The sequence below is a fragment of the Portunus trituberculatus genome, chromosome 38 (genome assembly GCF_017591435.1).
Source record: "Portunus trituberculatus isolate SZX2019 chromosome 38, ASM1759143v1, whole genome shotgun sequence".
Classification (NCBI taxonomy): domain Eukaryota; kingdom Metazoa; phylum Arthropoda; class Malacostraca; order Decapoda; family Portunidae; genus Portunus; species Portunus trituberculatus.
Genome location: NC_059292.1, coordinates 11,340,093 through 11,361,382, shown reverse-complemented (window position 1 = coordinate 11,361,382; position 21,290 = coordinate 11,340,093). Strand labels below are relative to the sequence as shown.

The 21,290-nt window shown below is 39.7% G+C and overlaps 1 protein-coding gene across 1 annotated transcript in view; it reads left to right on the top strand.

Moving 5' to 3' along the window:
• LOC123514720 overlaps positions 1 to 19,976 on the top strand; it is a 198,366-nt gene extending 178,390 nt beyond the window's left edge. The window contains exons 6-10 of the mRNA XM_045272790.1: positions 2,862 to 2,963; positions 7,471 to 7,548; positions 10,860 to 11,096; positions 18,613 to 18,925; positions 19,060 to 19,976. Coding sequence (XP_045128725.1) covers positions 2,862 to 2,963; positions 7,471 to 7,548; positions 10,860 to 11,096; positions 18,613 to 18,925; positions 19,060 to 19,262 — 933 coding nt within the window. The 3' untranslated portion in view covers positions 19,263 to 19,976. The remainder of the gene's footprint in view (positions 1 to 2,861; positions 2,964 to 7,470; positions 7,549 to 10,859; positions 11,097 to 18,612; positions 18,926 to 19,059) is intronic.
• Positions 19,977 to 21,290: the final 1,314 nt, after the last annotated feature.

Sequence of the window (21,290 nt, the reverse complement as noted above, 5' to 3'; positions counted from 1 at the left end):
TGTTTCATCTTCACTATCACTCGTAATGTTACTAATGTACAATCGTGGTCAAAAGTAGAGTAACATTACGTGTTTCCTTCCTTTATCTGTATTTAGAGTGCTTCTCCAACCTTAAATCTTTTGATTTCTTGAATATTTATCAATTGTCAGGTTCTTATAAGGTGATTATCAACAGATTTGACTTAAGTAGAGGAAAGAAGTTTAACACATTGGAAGTGCAACAAGCTACTGGACTTCTGCATGACTGTAATACATCTATAATATATATATATATATATATATATATATATATATATATATATATATATATATATATATATATATATATATATATATATATATATATATATACACACACACACACACACACACACACACACACACACACACACACACAGATAACAGTAAATCTGGATTTGACACGAAAATCGCCGCGCTGCAGTAACGTACCCAAAGCCGGAGAACGGACCTTAAATTTCAAACCTTGAAATCTCAGCTCCTAGCCAACATGAAACTATGAAGATTACTGTGAAGCAAGCTAACTGTGTTTAATTCAATGCCTGAAAGCGATATCTAAATCCATACAACCGTGTCATTGTACCGCTCAGTTATACAAGTCAAACACGCGAATTTATATAGTACCATGTGGATGTTTAAATACAACTTTAAGCTTACAGCTGTATTTCAAACACAAAATGCAAATTTTGTATCACTTATAAATTACTTTACATGATTTTGGCTGTCCACTTGCTCATCTCTTCTTCACACCTGTGAGTTTACGCCTCTTGTCATCACTCTGTGACCGTGTGTTACCTCCTGTGGCGACACCAGGTTTGCGCTTGGCGTGGACATCACTGTTGGTGTCTTACTATCCCACCCCTTATATATGTCACAGATGTTGCACTAGCGTACTCTATATAATTTCATTAACAAAAATGCAACTTTTTTTTTTTTTTTTTTTAGGAAGACTATTTACAAAGCGCGTAGGCGGGCTTTATTTATTTTTTTTTACATCATTAACGCGAAGAAATATATCGCAGTAGTCACTATCAGTCACTGCCTAGGCATTGTTTCCTACCATTCTAGTCACTATTAATCATTCATCGGTTTGTTGCAGTCACGTTAGTAATCAGGTGAGTTTAACACTTAACAGCACTCCACAGTACACTTCCACGTCACAGTGATGTCAATAACATGTCACTGTTCTTCACCAGTGTCACTATCTTTTCCCAAACTGACTATCTATATGGCACCAGATGTCATAACTGCAGTCACTGCCACCAGTTGCACGCGTCTCGGATTACGTCCCAGTTACAGCCTCTCACTCTGCCATTTTGTGTGACCTCTCATTATATTTCACTGTAGTGTTTCACATTGTACGCCTCAAGTCACCACTAGCAGTTCTTCTCCACTGTACCACTGACTTAACTCCACAGTCCGCATACAACACTCAGCGTCACCCTACACACGTCACGGTTGGATACACCACTCACAATGTTAAATCTGTGTGCATTACACCACTCACAATGTTCACTCCTTATTCACCTCACTGTACTTCATTACTCACTGCACAGTGACATCACTAGCGACTGCATCACACACGCGCATAATAACATTTTCATGTGAGCCTCGACACAAGCTCTTCACACTTTCACTGTAAATCCATTGTTGGACAAAACTCTTTCAACAGCATTCACATTTCACTGTTTCATTGTCTCCACAGATATGTCAAAATGCCTGAACATGCACGTAACAATTATAACCCCTCACTCTTGGCTGCAGCGGTATCCCTAGCACGACTGACTTGAACCGAGTGACTTGAGTGACTGTCCGTTGGCTAAACCGTTGGCCATCTCCCTGCTCGCCTGAGATTTTAAAATGACTCATTCGCAGTAGACATGGGTGTATACAACTTGCCACAAATATGTACATAATAATAATAATAATAATAATAATAATAATAATAATAATAATAATAATGTTTCCTCCAGGTAGAGGTCAGCCGAGCCCTTAATCTGGTGCACCTCACAGCCTCCACAAATGCACACGCCTTCCCACTGCTGCGGTATTTAGTAATGATTAGTATTTCCTTAAAAAATGCACCTTATATTGTATAAAACTTTACAAAATTATAACTTTAACAGTCAGCTGCCGCATACTACCAGTCGACCGCTTTGGGTACGTTACTGCAGTGGCGGCGCGGCTCCGCAATGCCGTGTCAAATCCAGATCTACTGTTATCTGTATATATATATATATATATATATATATATATATATATATATATATATATATATATATATATATATATATATATATATATATATATATATATATATATATATATATATATATATATATATATATACTCCCTTCTCATATTGTCATTATACCATGCTGAGTGATACTAAAATCTCTTTATTCAAGTTTGCTTTTCAGTTTTCTTGTCATCATTTGCACCTCCTCGACCTCACCTTCATTATCAGGTCTTATTCCCTACAGAATTAATTGATTTTTTTCCCATCTCATATGTCTTTGTCTTGCTTACTTTTCTTTTCTTTTTCTTTTTTTTTTTTTGTCGGTCTTTCCTTTTTAATCTTCCTTTTTAATCTTGAAGACTTTCCTCCTGTTATTAGCAATTGTTGCATCTCCTCTGTAGTTGATTCACCGCTGTTCCTGCAGTTTATGTTTTGTTCAACATTCTGCAGTGTGACGTGAAGAGGCGGTGTCCGGAGCTCTCTATAACGTGTGACCCAAACACTGGTGCTTATAAGGCTAATTTTAGATGTGATGAATTTTTAATGTTGGTTTTCCTGTCTTCCACGTGTGTCCCCGTTGTGCACCATACTGCCGTCGCTGCAGGTAAAGGAATACACACTGAGAGAGCACCTGGACGGGTCTGATGTGGGACCGTATGACGTGGTAAAGCTGGAGGACATCGCTTACAAGCATTACGGCGACCAGGTGAGAGGGTGTGGCGAGACTGATAAGACAGAAGAGAGTCAGGCAGGGTGCAGGTAAAGGAATAAGGCAGGATTGGTATACATAAGCTGGAAGCTGTTAGGCGGCCCCCATATAAAACGTACATAATTGTTTCCACCTACCATCCTCATGGATTTAATCAATCTCGTAAAAGTTCCCAGGTGACTCGGCAGTAACAACCTGATAACTGTTACGAGTGAGAATGTGCTGGGAGAAGTCAGGGAGGATTTAGATACCAGGTGCTAGTAGGAGAGTTTTGGGAAAACCAGAGGTCTAAATATTTTCATGAGCAGTTATAAAAAATTTACTCTGTTTAGGATCTTTCCTTCCATCTAAAATCCTCTGATGTTAGGAATTTATCATTGTCTGGTTAGGTTGTGTTAGTTTGGGTTATAGGCCAGTCAAATAGCTATTTTATAAAGGACAAAAATACAGAAAGCTGCAATTTGTTTTATTGCCTTCATAATTGGAGACTTAATAACATATCAGTTTCGCATCCCTCAATTGCCTTAGTTTTGGCCACCATCTTGAAAAAAAAATGGCTACCAAAAACAGTTTTCTATAAATATCTTTCTTAATAATTATTTCATTGGCAAAATTATCGAGATCAAAATTGTTCTACGTCAAATTCTTTACACAAAATGTTCTGTATACTTTTTTGTGTATTACATGGTTTTAATGCTACAATTCGAGAAAGTTCTGTTTTTATCTTGGCTACCATTACTTGAAGTACCTAGGAAATTTTTTTTTCTAGAGGTGTCCTTGCTCTTTAATTCGAACTTAAGATGGACAGTGAATACTCGCTGACGAAGTTACCACTCCTACACCCAACCATCCATCCAAAGTGCATAATTTGTGATAATTATCTGAGCTCATCTTTACTCTGCTTCATGCGTTATGCCTTCTGGCACGAAGATTTCTAGCATTTCATCCGTGGTGTCCTCAATCCTTCTCGTCTCCCTGCCTGCTTCTGCAATTCCATCTTCCTACAACTTGACTTCTTTTAAGCAACGGGCAATCCAATGGGCCTTTTTTTTTTTTTTATTTATTATTATTATTTTTTTATTATTGCCCTTGCCCAGTTGCCCCTCATGCATAAAAAGAAATTTGATCAGAATTGGTACAAGATAACCAGTTAAATGACACACATATTACGGAACATTTTAATCACAACTGCTGGTGGCTGTCATACACCCTTTGAGACATTTGCATGATATAGTATTTAGAAGATCTAGAGGAGCAGGGTCTTAATCTGTGGTGATCGGGGCTACCCGGATAGTCCACTTTTAGTCATGTTCCAATCCCAATCTGTAGGTGGCAAGTCAATTCCTAACCATTTCTGAACTTCAAGATAAGTACGTAAAGAGTGAAATATAGCTACGGCGTCTGTGAGAGGCAAGGAAGCCAAAGTAGATGTACTTTTACTCAGTGATTTTAGCAAACATTGATATTTAAGTCGCTAAGGGATTCACATTCCTTGTTCCCATACAACCGAAAATTGAAAGGTTTTGCTGCTTCAGCAATTTTTGCAGGATCTGCATGTGGTTGGTTTCTTAAACACAGCTACAAGTTCCTGAAGTTCTTCAAGCTTTTCTAGGAGGTTTACAAACTTTAGTTTCCCTTTTTCTGAAAAAGGCAGAGGTGGTACAACCCCCACTAAATACATGCAAAAAAAAATGTTTGTCTTTAGTGACTGATCCATATTTCATAGAGGCTTTGTGTACAGTTTGTTCTCTGTTTCTCCTTTGCCTTGTTTTATGAAGTTTATGCTATTTTTAATCATGCTAATGCAGTCAGGATTACCAGAAGTTCTACATCTCCAACCATTGTTGCTGAGTCAGTTCTAGAAGGATTCTTCAATTGCTGTATTAACAATTAGTGTGTCTGCATCTTTATTAGCTTGTTTTACAGTAAATCTCTTAGAGGTCATCTTTATGATGAGCTTTGTAATAAATCTGTTCTTATTTCGCTCGTCTGAAAGAAATTTGCTCTGACTTGTTGTTGGCATAGTTTCATCAAAAATAGTGTTTCTGGCAGCACAACTCATTCGAGGAACACGTTTCAGAATCTTTTTGTACCTTTATCTTCTAGATTTTCTGAATACCCATCAAAGACAATGATGGCAGTCTCCTTGTAGTGTTTCTTCACATATTCAGTCACAATGTCACATAAAGATAAAAATGTTTCTTAAAGTGAAGATTTTTTGGTTTTACGCATTCCAGATTCATCAATCAGTGACAAAGAATGAGGAGCTAGTTCGTTCTAAATTTTTTTTTTTAATTGTTCTTGTGATTTTTTAACAAGAAATTTTTCTTTCTTTTTTTTCTTTGAAATTTGACTTTCACTCTGTCCTAAGCCAGCATAAAGGAGGAAGGACACATCTGGAAGAAAATTTTCGTAAGTACTTAAGTATTGGAGCCCTTAAAAAAAAAAAAAAAAAAACGTTCTCGTGCGTGTAGCATTAAAACCATGTAATATAGTTAAAAAACGTGTATAGAACATTTTTTGTAGTGAACCTTACATAGAATATTTTATATTTCGATACTTTTTGCCTGTAAAACAATTATTATGCGAGATATTTACAAAAACAACCTTTTAGGTGCCATTTTTTAAAATGAGGGCCAAAACCGTGGCCGTAAAGGGGGCATTTTCTCGTCTCATTTGACTGGCCTATTAGATATTTAGCTGATAAGTGCATTTAAGATTATACTGCAAAACATAGTGGGAAGAAGTATAGAAGATTGCTCTGATTCTCACCACAATAATTGCAGGAGTGGGAGGACTGTACGCAGAAAAAGGTTAGGAAGAAACGAAATGAAATTGGAAGGATAAAGACAGAAGGAAGATAGGAAAGAGCTGGGCAGGGCGAGAAAGGCAACGTACAAGACACGCTGTGCAGCTGCCTGAGTTACGATGCTTCCTGAGTTGAGTTTACTTTAAAATCGTGCGACAATTTAAAGATCAGCTAATAATCTCATTTTACCTCTATGGTTTTGTAGAATATACATGATACGTACCTCAGTAACGTGTGTAAATTAATCAGATTGGTTCGGAGAATTTGTCATTAGGGAATTATTTTATGTGAAGGTTTCATGAATAAACTTCCGATGGTGGATTTACATGAGTAACAACCAATAACACGTCCTTCACATACGACCAGTAAGGTGTCTGTTGCGGTGGCAGTTACCATGTTTGGGATTGTAAGAAATCAGTTTAGTGGCAAACAAAATCTGCTAATAACAGGTTTACTTTCGTCATCAATGTCTCCTAAGCTTGTGCGCAAAATGGATACGCTAATTTTACAATATGTCAACTTGTGTCGTCCTTTTGCGAGACATTTCAGTAGCTTGTACTCGAATTGGCTGTGTGAAGCACTGTGTGGGATGTAGCTCGTAATCCTCAATACTGAAGCAGGTGTGTGGTCAAGTTTAAGTCCCCAGATTGACGATGTACATTTATGTGTTGCATTCATCGCCTTCTTTCTTGCACATTTTCACTCCACTACCACAGCATTGCAAATTTGCAAATAACTATTTGTCTAGTCTAGAATCTGCACGAATCTATAAACAACTGCTATTTGCTGCTGAAAGGTCAGTGTACACAACCAGGACTGTGTACATTGCCTCTTAGTATTTTAGAATGAATACTTAATTTTCTCATCATATGTATATTATTCTAAATTACGATCAGCAAAAATCTACAGATACTTATAAATTGATTGATAAAGGGCACAGGAGAGACAGCTTGGCTTATTTGTTACAATGAGCGCATACTAGCCACCAGAGAGGTGATTACGGGGCACTGCACGAGATTTGTGCAACAGAAATAGGCATGCTGTGGTCATTTTAGTACCAGTTCCGACATTTGGTGACTAGAAACCGAAGTATCGGTATTAACCATTAGTCAAAGGACTGAGAGGCACCTCAAGTGGAGTATCAATACTAGAGTATCAGTTAGCATAGTAACCTTGTCATAGTAGCTACGATTTAGTTCTACCATGCTGTAAAATTCATTCCAGTTTGACTGCCCGCCTTTGATGGTTGTCCCTGAACACAATCTCTCTATGGATGCCACCAGCTAGTCAAAGGATCATTGATTATGATGTGCGATGACAGTTTGTCTTTTTTTATTTTTGTTTGCTGACAATATAAAGGCACAGAGTATTTAACAAGACTATTTACAGTGAATATATACAGCAGTACACAGTATCCAGCCAACAATTATTCATGATTCTTCGCCTTATCACTTGCTAATCCTTTTTCTTTTGACTATAGTAGAATATCGATATGGACATAAATGGAAAAAATACACATAAGAATATGTATCTATTAACATGTTCATCGACCCATATATTTGTAACATAAACTACACACACACACACACACACACACACACACACACACACACACACACACACACACACACACACACACACACACACACACACACACACACATCTCCGCGAAGGGTGATGACCTTGGTGTTTCAGGCGGTCTCTGAGCGTGACCAGGGCCGCCGGCACGTCGGGATGGCCCAGGCAGCTCGTCCGCCTTCCGCCAAGGCCAAGGTAGAGCACCGGCCAGCGTGACCTGCGCTGGGGGTCAGGGATGTTGTGGCAGCGGTGGCGGCGAGGACCACAGGCCACCCCTCCCCCCATCAGAGATTTTTTTTTTCTTTTCTTTTCTTTTAAGCGTTACTTTATTGGTAGTTTAGTTCCTTCCTCCATTACTAAACCTGCATTTTGAAGTTTTTTGCTTCATCAGTGTTATTTTTTTTTTTTTCATATTTCCCCTACCTTCCTCATTTACCGGTGTCGTGTTCGGAGCTGTCCAACTATCCACAGCTGTCTGGGCGCGCACTGGGCTTGCTCAGAACCCAGTGTTTACCAACAAAGATTTGTTGAAAAATAGTTGTTCACAGGTGACCACGACAGCATGCCAAGTAATTTACAAGAAAGGCTGTACCAAAATACAACAATAATCACTACTAGCTGATTCCTGATATATAACAAAATTCAGATTTGCAGTTTTTTTTTTTTCTAGAATCCTCAAACCAAGTGAACAAACCTATCATTGTGTAACGGTAACGTAGGTAATTTTGGTCACTGCATAAAGGCTGTTTAATGATTCTTGACCACACCTACGCAATATAAAGATGTGTACACTTTTCTTTAAAATATATTGGTGAATAGATTTATGAAAGGTTTTCTTATGAAAAAAAATATATGCCTCTCCGTGCTTCAAAGCACGATAATTATCACATTTCTTACACAATATAACAATGTATACACTGTCTTGTCAAAATGTTGAGGTGTATTTGATTTATAAACGGTTTTCTTATGGAAGAGTAAGGAATATGCTCCCTGTTTCAAAACACCGACCGAATACCTACAAACAAGCAGTCAGTTGCAAACATGAATTGGTTTTCATAGTTGCCCGGCCTTTGTAAATAAAGCCCGGACAGTTGTGGATAGCCGGACAGCTACGAACATGACACCGGAACAAATCGTCGCTACTGCTCACGTTTCTACGTATGCGCCGGACTACTTTACCGCTTGAATATAGACGCAAGGACTACATTAAGTCTTGTTCTGGATGCATCATCCTTGCATCACAACGCGCTGATATCATACTTGATCCATATATTACAAATTACAAACGAAAACAATGTACGATATGCGGTGACTAAGCTATTTATCATGTTAGGTGCTGATGCGTTATTGTGCTGTTCAGTGAAATTTGTAAAGAGAATGTACTAAATCTCTTTCCGGTAAACCATCGATGATCCGCCTGTAATGTGCGAAGTTGTCAGTCTTTCGGCGCTTGCGTAGAAACGAAGTAAAGCCACATTCGTCCCGTGATCCCTTGCTGCCCCTGTGCCACGTGAGCCATGACACTTGTCCGTAGCGTAATGCGTGTGTAGAGTAGAGCCGTGTGTGTGTGTGTGTGTGTGTGTGTGTGTGTGTGTGTGTGTGTGTGTGTGTGTGTGTGTGTGTGTGTGTGTATGTTTTTTGCTACGAATATTGCCTCTATGTGTATATAACCTTAAGGGATAAATATCAAAAACATCGTGTAGAACAAATAACAAGATAAAAATCCTGTACTGTTGTATCCAGAAGTCACAACACAGACCCGCGTAACCGTGTGTGTCACCTGCATGTATTGGATGCGTGGTGCGGTTGGCGTTCATGACGTGCACAGGTTAATGTAACGCCGTGCCACACCCACCTGTCACTCTCGCCTGTGCCACCTGTTGCTTGCAATGTGTGTGATTGTTGCTTGATTCCTGAGTCGCATGCTTGCTTGAGAGGAGACGTGGTGACTCACTGACTGAACGCAGTTGCTTATATATATACACAATCATGTGTTTTGAGATACTACTTGAGCTGCATCAATATTTACTCCAGTGTGCAGCGTTAGTGTTGTTTCAAGTCATTCAGGTTGCTCATCAGCGCTGATTCACTATCCATACGCTTGTATGTGATGGAAGGGAATCGATATTAGGTCCATTATAGTGATCTGCTTCGTTTTTCTATTATAGTTTAAAGTCAGATTCCGATACGTGCCTGTATTGTGGCACCTTCCGCATCATAAGATTGTGCTCCGCCACTTTCATTTGTGTTCAATTCTGCATAAACAATGATTGTAACGTGCCGCATGCGTCACAGCGTGATTCCTTATAACACGAAACATTTTTTTTTTTTTTCGTTATTATCATTGTTTTGCATTATAGTATACCCTTTATGCCATTTTGTTGTTTTGAAGTGATGAATTGTTATCCGCTGAAGTTTGTCATTTTATTGTTTATTTATTTTTTATTTATTATTTTTTTTTTCATAATATGATGTCGGGCTTCTCCCACCCTCTTTCACAGTTGCCAGTCGATATTTAAGCGAGACAATTCAGTGAGTAACTCGGTAAATATCCTCTTCGAAAGTTTAAACTTCTTTTCCTGCCAGCGCCAGACGTCCAACCGTCCATTTTTTTTCTTTCTTTTTTTCCGGATTTGCGAGGCGTCGCTAAGCTAGTGACAAAGAGGAGCTTATATCTTAGCGATGGCTCAATTTAACGTCTTTCAACACTGACGTCAAGAAGAGCGGCTATGTTTTTCTATTAGATTACAAATACGTCACTCAAGGAAGAATGATTACATGTAACAAAGTCTTCAGGAATGGCTGAGTCTGCTGTCTCCTTCCTTGTGCCTTACTCAGACAACCGCGTGATCTGGAAAGACGCCAGTACGAACATTATTAACAGTATTACTATTTTCATTATTATTATTATTATTATTATTATTATTATTATTATTATTATTATTATTATTATTATTATCATAGAAGCACCAAAGACTCCAAGTAGTTATCTATGTTGTGAGAGATTAGTTAAGCTTTTCTCATGTTACATTCAATGTTGTTACAGGTGATGTTTATGTCCGTGTTGATGTTGTTGCTGGTGCTGCTGTTATTTTTATTGTTGTTGTTGTTGTTGTTGTTGTTGTTGTTGTTGTTGTTGCTCCTGTTATTGTTATTGATGATGATGATGATGATTTTTCTTGTAGTGAAGATGGTGGCGATAGTGATTAGCGGGTGATTTGCTTTATGCCATCCTTCTCCGACTCCTGCTTTCTGCTCACCTCATGACCGAAACCTTCACCACTTCTTTGTTTTCTCACTAATCATGTTTACGTTTTAGATATGCCAGTAAAGAACCAAGTTTGTAACACTCTCTCTCTCTCTCTCTCTCTCTCTCTCTCTCTCTCTCTCTCTCTCTCTCTCTCTCTCTCTCTCTCTCTCTCTCTCTCTCTCTCTCTCTCTCTCTCTCTCTCTCTCTCTCTCTCTCTCTCTCTCTCTCTCTCTCTCTCTCTCTCTCTCTCCTGTAGAGTCGTGTGCCGTATGGTGGAGTTCGCAGCCTTACCACCACCACACCGTCACCACCTATCAGCTCCACTACCCAGCTCGACTCGGACCTCCTCGCCCATCGCCGCCACGGGAGCAATCAAAGGACTCCCACCGCTGTTCCCACGCATGCTTGGCCTACGGGAGTGACCGAGCCAGGCATCCATAACTCCCTCGTGCATTTCTTGCCGCCACCAAGGACAGGAGGACCAGCTAGGAGGGTGAGAGGGAGAGAGAGAGAGAGAGAGAGAGAGAGAGAGAGAGAGAGAGAGAGAGAGAGAGAGAGAGAGAGAGAGAGAGATTGAAGAGTTCAAATCGTACCTCATCAGGTCTCCCCAAATGGCAGAGGCGGAAGATCAGAGGCACCTCCACTTCAGGGGATCTTGAAGAGGGATTGGAGAAATAGGAGAAGATACAAATATGAGATTGTGATCAGAAGAGCCTAACAGAGAAAATAGGAAAACAGCATAACAAGAAGGATTAGAGGAGATAAGGATAAGATCAAGAATGTTTGGCGTATCTCCAAGACTATCAGGAAAACGAGTAGGGTGTTGCACCAGTTGCTCTAGGTCATGGAAGAAAGCGAAGTTGAACGTTAGTTCACCAGGATGGTCAGTGAAGGGAGAGGAAAGCCAAAGCTTGTGGTGGATATTGAGATCTCCAAGGATAGAGATCTTTGCAAAAAAAAAGAGAGACAGAATGTGCTCTACTTTGGAAGTTAAATAGTCAAAGACTTTTTTATGCAGGAAGGCCAACTGGCCAAGAGCAACAAAGAATAGAAGAAAAGAGGCCCACAGGGTTGTCAGTTTTCTTAAGGGTCATATAATAGTTATCCAAAATTCAGGGACAAATGTCTTGAAACCTCCCTCTTATAAGAAATCAAGTCGTAGGAAGATGGAAATACAGAAGCAGGCAGGGAGCTCCGGACTTTACCAAAAAAAAAAGTATGAATGATTTGAGAGCATTGGTTAACTCGTGCTTTAGATAATTGAACAGAATAAAAATGAGAGGAAAAAGAAAGCCTTGTGCAGCGAGGCTGCAGGAGGAGGGGAGGCATGCAGTTAGCAAGATCAATAGAACAGTTAGCATGAAAATAGCGATAAAAGATGGCAAGAGATGCAACATTTCGGCGGTGAGAAAGAGGCTGAAGACAGTCAGTCAGAGTAGAGGAATTGATCAGACGAAAAGTTTTTATTCCACCCTATCTAACAAAACTGTGTGAGTAGAACCATGTGCCAAACATGCGAAGAGTACTCCGTACAAGGACGGATAACAGCCTTCTACAGAATTAGTAATTGGAAGGGAGAAAAAAACTGGTGGAGACGCCTCAGAATACCTACCTTCATAGAAGCTGTTTTACCTAGAGATGAGATGTGAAATTTCCAGTTTAGATAATGAGTAAAGGACAGACCGAGGATATTCAGTGTAGAAGATGGGGACAGCTGAGTGTCTTTGAAGAAGAGGTGATAGTTGTCTGGAAGGTTATGTCGAGTTGATACATGGAGGAATTGAGTTTTTGAGGTATTGAACAATACTAAGTTTTCTCTGCCCGAATCAGAAATCTTAGAAAGATCATTAGTCAGGTGTTCTGTAGCGTCCTTGCGTGATCTGTTGACTTCCTGAAGGGTTGGTTGTCTGAAAAGGTCTGTAAAAGTGTAGGGCGGTATCATCAGCATAGGAGTGGATAGGGCAAAAAGTTTTGTTAAGAAGGTCATTAATGAATAATAGAAAGAGAGTGTATAACAGGACAGAACACTGAGGAACACCACTGTTGATATATTTACGAGAACAGTGGCCGTCTACCACGGCTGCAATAGAACGGTTGGAAAGGAATCTTGAGATAAAGTTGCCAAGAGAAGGATAGAAGCCATAGGAGGGCAATTTTGAAATCAATAGTTTGTGCCAGACTCTATCATAAGCTTTTGATATGTCTAACGTAACAGCAAAAGTTTCACTGAAATCTCTAAAAGAGAATGACCAAGAAAATTCAGTAAGGAAAGCCAGAAGATCACCAGTAGAGCGACCTTAACGGAAGCCATATTGGCAATCAGAGAGAAGATTGTGAATTGACAGATGTTTGAGAATTTTTCTATTAAGGATAGATTCAAAAACTTCATATAAGCAAAAAATTAAAGTTATAGGGCGGTAGTTTGAGGGATTAGAACTAGAGATGTACCAATACCAAAATTTTGACCGATTCCGTTATCGATACCGATACCACCTAATTGGGCCGATACCGATACTATTACCGATACCGATACTACTACTTATAGTGATTACTGCACTGGACACCAGGATGAGTTGGTGGACGGCGAGCGTTATCAGATGGGAGGCTTTGTTTTGGGGGATGCTGTAAGTCCTTGTGAGAACGTTTGTGAAATAGGAGCAATTCTAGAAGGTTTTTGAAGCCATTTGCAAAGGTAAATTACTCAGTAATTGGAATGAATATCTTCTCAGTCTTCTGATTCTTGTCAGTTATTTTAAATTCTTACTTCTTATTCCTTTAGCGACCATTTGGTCTTGTGCATTTTCATTATTAATTTTATTGACGATATTTTGGCGATCAAAAATATTTTTAAAATTATTAAAATTGTAAAACAGACACAAAATATTAGCAAAAGAAACTCATTTTGTTGTGTATGTTTCTCTTTAATTAAATCTGACATCCTTTGATATTAATTCATTAGACATTAGTAGACCAATTCAGAAAAATGAGCTTTCACCTAATCTTTTCAATTAAATAGAAAAAGTTTAGTTTATTCTAAATTTCTAGTGTATTGCTATGATCTTAAATAATTAATATGCAACAAATTATACACAATGCACATGATTACAAAACAGAATCGTTACTTTCTTAGTTATGGAATTTTTACATCCTTAGGTTAACACAAGTAACTCAAAAATTAAACTTGCATTAAAATTAATATACATATATAATTCGAGCTTCCACCTATTCCAGTATGATATCTTGGAAAAGGCTAGCACTAGCACTGTTAATTATAAATCAAATAAGAATATGCTGTTATTTACAATAATGCAAAATGCCTAACTATATATATATATATATATATATATATATATATATATATATATATATATATATATATATATATATATATATATATATATATATATATATATATATATATATATATATATATATATATATATATATATATATATATATATATATACCAAATCATTTTGTTGGATTCTCAGTATCTGAAGTTTGACATTCTTAGATTATAGTTCAAAAACATAAGCTTTTCACCTGTGTGAACTTTGTGTGGGTGGAGGAGCAACGTCTGACTGAGAGACAGTGAGAATGCGTGATGACTCATGACCGACCGTGTGACAGGATGCCAGAGTTCAACCTATACGCGTTTCATACACGTCCAATTTAGAGGTTGTGGCTTATTACCCCAGAAAACAGTATTCTATGACATACGGTAATCACCACGGAAACTCAATACGCCGTATTATATTAATTTGGTATCATCAATATCTTATATCGAAAATATCACTAAGTAGTAAATTCCTTTTAGGTATCGGAAGTATCGGCATAAAATAAGCCGATACCGATACCGATACTGATACCAAAAAAAATGGCCGATACCGCCTATTTCGATACCGATACCGATGCCTCGTTACATCTCTAATTAGAACATTCTCCTTTTATATGAACAGGCTGAATGTAGGCAAACTTCCAGCATGAAGAAAAGGTAGAAGTATATAGACATAGTTGAAAGAGTTTGGCCAGGCAAGGTGCAAGCATGGAAGCACAGCTTTTAAGAACAATAGGAAGGACCCCATCAGGTTCATAAGCCTTCCGAGGGTTTAGACCAGAGAGGACATAGAAAACATCATTACGAAGAACTTTAATTGTACGCATGAAATAGTCAGAGGGAGGAGGAGAGGGAGGGACAAGCCCAGAATCATCCAAGGTGGACTTGTTAGTAAAGGTTTGAGAGAAGAGTTCAGCTTTAGAGAGAGAGAGAAATGTGATGGCATTTGTAACATCAGAATGAAATAATGGAAGGAGAGATGAAGAAGTAAAGTTATTGGAGACATTTTTGGTCAGATGCCAGAAGTCTTGAAAAATTTTGGCATTTTTCTATTTATGAAGGAGTGTTTGGTAAGTTGAAAAACAGACTTGGCATGATTTCGGGTAGAAATATAAAGTGCATGAGATTCAAGTGATGGAAGGTTCAAGTACCTTTTGTGAGCAACCTCTCTATCATGTATAGCGCGAGAATAGGTTATGTTAAACCAAGGTTTAGAAGGTATAGGATGAGAAAAAGGGTGAGGGATGTACGCCTCCATGTCAGACACTATCAACTGTTTTATGCGTTCAGCACACAGAGATGGGTCTCTGACACGGAAACAGTAATCATTCCAGGTAAAATCAACATAATACTTCCTCAGGTCGCACTCCTTGCCAGCCTCGAGAGTCTCACGTTTCAAGGTATCCCATAGCTCTACTGGGTCCTTGATGGTGTCGAGCAGTCCAGACCGATTGAAGGCTGTCACTGCATACTCTTGGTCACATGTCAAGTCCTTCAGTTTCTCAAGATGAAACACAGTGTGGTCACATCTTGGAGGCTTTCTGGACTTGACATGCAGCTTGAGTTTAGCAACAACAAGCCTGTGATCAGTCACAAAGAACTCGGCACTCCGAAAAACCCTGCAGTTCTGGAGGATCCTCCAACAAGTACTAAGAAGGATATGGTTGATCTCCTTCGCTATCCCTCCGGCATTGCTATGCAAAGTCCAGCGGTGCAGCGCTGGTCTCTGATATCAAGAACGTGCAATTCTCAACCTTCTGGATCCTTCAAGATTCAGAAAGAAAAACCTGTTGTCATTCCTGGTACCAGAGCCATGGGGACTGACACATAACTCGTAGCTGGCTCTCTCAGTGCCAGTGACAACATTAAAGTCGCCCAAGACAATAAGTGCATCACTACAGGGACACTGGTCCAGTACAAAGTCGAGTTTGGCGTAGAATGTCTCTTCTTCAGTTTCACTCACCTCGGGAGAAGCATATACTGTAACAACAGACATGAAGCCTAGACTATGCTTTAGTCTTAGTCACATTATACGCTCATCAACCGGAGTAACCTCTACAACAGACGGCTGCAGTCTGCTGGAGACACCTATGGCTACCCCCTTGACATAGTGACCATTGCTCATGCTGGACCAATAGTAAGTAAAACCCTTGCTACTGGTCTCGCCACAGCCAGGCCTCCTTGTCTCAGAGTCCCACCATATCCACCCTCAGCCTACTGAGCTCATCTGGGCAGGCGCAATGTCTGCAACCACATCAGCACCCTCAAAGCTGAAAATAGGATGAGGGGATCCTCCCTTCCCTCTCAAAACACAGGGGTCTCGCAAGCTTTCTCCTGCATCCATCATACAGGTAGGCAAGCCTCTCTGGTGCCTTGGCACTCAAGGGGTTTGCACGGTCGTGGCAAGAGGCTCGCCTGCGCCTAGAGCCTCAACCCCAATGTCTACCTCTATTTATTGTAGCGACTGTGGACTTTTTTACAGGGAGGAGTTGCAAGTCCCACTCCAACCAGCCAGGTCAGCCTTGGGTAGGAACTCTGGTAACCGTGAGGGTAAAAACCCTTGCTGCTCAATAAAGGACAGAAAGAGAGACAAAGACAGCAGAAACAGAAGGGGACTGAGCTATGGAAGATAGAGGGCACTCACTCTTCACTTGGATAGAATCCACCCACCATCACTTTGGAAGTTAAATCATCAAAGAATTTACTGTAGTCAAGAGGAGTTACGGGAGAGGTAGACAGGACAGATAAATTTAGTTAGAGAGTGAGTATTGAGTCTAAGCCAGATGGTGGAAAACACGGAAGATATAAGAGTGTGGGCACGAGAGCAAGTTAAGTCATTGCGCACACAGACGCAATATCCTGCTTTGGAACGAAACTGAGGATAGAAAAACTAGTAGGGAACAGAAAAGGGGCTATTGTCAGTTTTTTTATGCAAGAGGAAAGACTGTCAAAGGCAAAAGATATGTTAGAAAAAAAAATACCTACTGGAACTGTAGGTTCCCTAAAAGATACGAAAGAATCAGCCAAATGTCTTGACACCTTTCTCTTAAAAGAAGTCAAGTCGTAGGAAGATGGAAATGCAAAAGTAGGTAGGGAGTTCCAGCGTTTACCAGTGAAAGGTATGAATGATTGAGAAAACTGGTTAACTCTTGTATGAGAGGGTTGGACAGAATAGGGATGAGAGAAAGAAGAAAGCCTTGTGCAGCGAGGCCGCAGCATGAGGGAAGGTATGCAGTTAGAAAGATCAGTAGACCAGTTAGCATGAAAATAGTGATAAAAGATAGAAAGAGATGCAACATTTTGGCGGTGAGAAAGAGGCTGAGGATAGTCAGTCAGAGGAGACAGCTGTGTTTCGGTGAGGCAAAGAATATGAGGTTTAGTAGAGGAGAGATGGTGTTATACTGATTGAAAATTAGATCTAAGATCGCGAATATTGCAGAAGTTAATGAAGAAAAAGTTGAGAGTGTGTGTGTGTCAAAACATTTTGAGTGGCTACCTGAAGAGCAGTTCGACCTGGGAGCATTTCTGGTCCCCTTTCCAAAAGGGAACTCTGAGGCTGGGTTAGAAGTCACCATATTTTTTTATTTTAAATGAAGGAAGTGTGTATAGAAGTACATGTAGTATTGTGAGAAAGAGGAGAGTTGTCTGTAGAGGGCCGACTGTGACTACCCCCTTGAGTTGTGAGACACGAAGGGAAACTTTCAGCGAGATCACATCTAGCTTTAATGGAAGTTTTCCAGCACCTTCTGAACTGATCCAGACCAGAATTGGTCTGGAACAGAACTAGTGTTCGCTAGGAGTAAATTATCGTTTCGGTAGGTGTCTACTACCTCCTCCTTATAGTGAGAGGAGTTAGGAGAGAGATAGACAGAACAGATCAATTTAGTGAAATCTAGTTAGAGAGTGACTTTTAAGTCGAAGCCAGATTGTGGAAAACTCGGAAGTTTCAAGAGCTTGAGCAAGAGAGCAAGTAAAGTCATTGCACACATAGACGCAACATCCAGCTTTGGATCGAAAATGAGGATAGAAAAAGTAGAAGAGAGCAAAAAAAGAGGTTACTCTCAGTTGCCTCAGATACCTGTGTTTCGGTGATGGAAAGAAGATGAGGTTTGGTAGAGAAGTAGATCTAAAGCCGCAAATGTTTCAGATGTTAATGAAGAAGAGTTGATGTGGGGGTGTCAAGACATTAATGATCAATACTGAGAGAGCAGTCCGACCAGGACTGTTCCCCAGAAAGGGACTCCAAAACTTGTGTTGGAGTCACTTTTTTTTTTTTTAAGTGAAAGGTGTGTGTGTGTGTGTGTGTGTGTGTGTGTGTGTGTGTGTGTGTGTGTGTGTAGTAAGTGCATGTAGTTTTGTGTGAAGGAGAAGAGTTTTCTTTTAGAGAGAGAGAGAGAGAATGTGTGTGTGTGTGTGTGTGTGTGTGTGTGTGTGTGTGTGTGTGTGTGTGTGTGTGTGTGTTAAAATTAACAGATAAGACGTCTGAATGTTTAAAAATGTAAACATTTAATTGAAGTACTGCCTCAAGCGTCTGTCACCCATTGTTGCGTGCTGACACTTTGGCCAGAAATGACACTGACCGAGTTACGTATTAGCATCAAGTTACTTAAACCTCATGACATAACGCAGAGGAATTGACAGTGAATTTTTATTTTTCTCTTTATCTGTTCAGGTCTCCATCATGAGTAATTCAGTAGAAGACGAAGGAGGAGCCGAAGGAGGAGGAGGCGGCGGAGGAAGAGGAAGAGGGGAAGAAGATGGTGAGGAGGAAGATGAGACACATGCGGAAGAAGGAGAGAAGTTCGGTGTTGGTCGTAGCGTGGGAGGACAGGTTGGACAGAACCGCATCCCGTCCGGCAACGCTATGGCGGTGATAGACGATATCGTGAAAAACTACCAGAAAGAGCAGCGAAAGAAGAGAAGGAAACAGCGAAGGAAGCAGAGGAGGGAGGAAAGGAGACGCAGAAAGGGACTCAAAAAAATACGTGAGTCGTGTGTCATAATCTCTAGTTGGTATTTGGAGTGCAATCTGTTGATGACAGTGTTTTATTATGTGCCGTAAGACTTGAATGCTTTGTTTTTAATATTATGGGGTACTTTTCTATTCCGCCTCACTCAGGTCCTCCACGCGACTGCCGAGTGTCTGAGTGGTCCGGATGGTCCCCATGTAGCAAGACTTGCGGCATCGGCGAGCAGACCAGAACCCGAACAATTGTGAAGCACGCCCGGCGAGGAGGCAAAGTGTGCCCAGTGCTGGAGGAGACTACGTGGTGCGGCTCAGCGAGGGCCTGCCCCAACAGGATCTATTTCAAGTGGACCTAAATCGAGAGAGGCAGCGAGGATGAAGAGGGCTTGGAAATTAGAAAAGGAGGAAAGAAAAGTTTCGACTAGAGTATATATGCGAATAATGAGAAGGAAGTTTTGGCTGTGGAATACAAGAGAGGTGTTAGGTTTTGTCTGAGGAATAGGAAGAAAAATGCTTGGCTGATGAAGCCAAGATCACGAGTCGCATAGAAGAGGGAGGGGTCGCGGTGAGCGGTGAATGGTGCCGTAGGATCTAAATAAACGGTTCCCACTGTGTACATCTCACCATTAGAAGTCACCGCCTCTCCTCTTGAAATTCAGTAGCCTTGTCTGGTCCTCAGGGAAATAAAAAAAAAATACCAATAGTATTAAGTCACCTACTCAACATTTCCAACATTTTTATTTTAGAGGAGTCGTTTTGGTGGTGGCTGCATCTTGATTTTTGTTCGAACTCATTGGTGTCCCGTTGGTTGCCATTTCACTAAGTTCCCTGAGGAGCACGACCAGGCGAATCCCAGACCGACATATCAAGAGAAACATGCTGCCATAGTAAGCGTTTACAATAACGATAATGTAACACAGAGTTGGATCATTATGTTTATCGTTTTATGCTGTTCGAGGAGAGGAACATATCTTGGGCATAGTAGTAGTGATCTATACAGAGAAAGGGAGAGACTGAAAAACAGCACCACATTTGTCATCGCCTAGTCAATGAAATACAAGAGTGACGCATGAATTAGAATAATAAAAAATAATGCAATTTGATAATAGAATGATACACGTAGACCTATTAGCTACCAGAATGACGTCACTGGAGTAGGAGGAAGAGAGCCAGTCTCTCCTGGCGGCGTGGTGAAAAGAAAATGTTGTCATCTCGTTGTGAGCGGCGAACACCGGTCCGCGAAAGGCCCGTCGCGAAGGTTGGTAACTGTGTGTGTGTGTGTGTGTGTGTGTGTGTGTGTGTATGTATGGGTGGGTGTATGTGTATGCTTTCGTGTGCCAGTAGCAGTAAGGAAATGTTGCCTCTCAGTAATATTAATAATAGCTTATTAATATTCCCTTTTCCCCACGTGTCTGTCTGTGTTTGTCTGTCTGTCTGTCTGTCTCCATTTGTCTGTCTGTTAGTCTGTTAGCTATTTAGCCTATAATGGGTTTTTAATACTACCTACTTACAAGGTTATGATATTAATACAAGTTTAAGTTTTTTTTATTAATTTCTTACCACCGGTGGCGTCATACTAACAGAAGCAGCAGAGTGAACCCCAGAGAAGCACCGCCGCTGCTCATACACACAAGGAAAGCCCGCCGCCCCGCCCTCCCTGCTAGTTGCGAGGCGCGTGGCAGGGGCAGGGAAGGCCCGAAAAAGTAGGCTAACCACACCCACTGAGAGAAAATGTTGCAAATTTTATATAATAACTATATTCATAAACGAGATCACCATTACATAGATGAAGGAATTAATCGATATTTTTTTTTTTCCTTTTACAACTATGTCCACGTGGCATCACGAGTCAGATAGTATTAAGTGATCAGATGTGTTTATTGTTTTTTGTGTGACATGGTGACGAGTTTTGAAAGATGGCAACTATTATTACTGGACACTCGTCCACAAATATCATACTGCCTCTATTGGCTGACTGGGGAATGGGATTATTATTGTTATTATAGTTATTATTATTATTATTATTATTATTATTATTATTATTATTATTATTATTATTATCATTAACATTATTATTAGTGTTATTATAATTATTATTATTATTATTATTATTATTATCATTCGCATTATTATTATTATTATTATTATTATTATTATTATTATTACTGTTATTATTGTTATTATTATTATATTATTATTATTGTTATTATTATCATTATTATTATATTATTATCATTGTTATTATTATCATTATTATTATCATCATTATAATATCACTACTACTTACTACTACTACTACTACTACTACTACTACTACTACTACTACTACTACTACTACTACTACTACTACTACTGCTGCTGCTGCTGCTGCTGCTATTATTGCT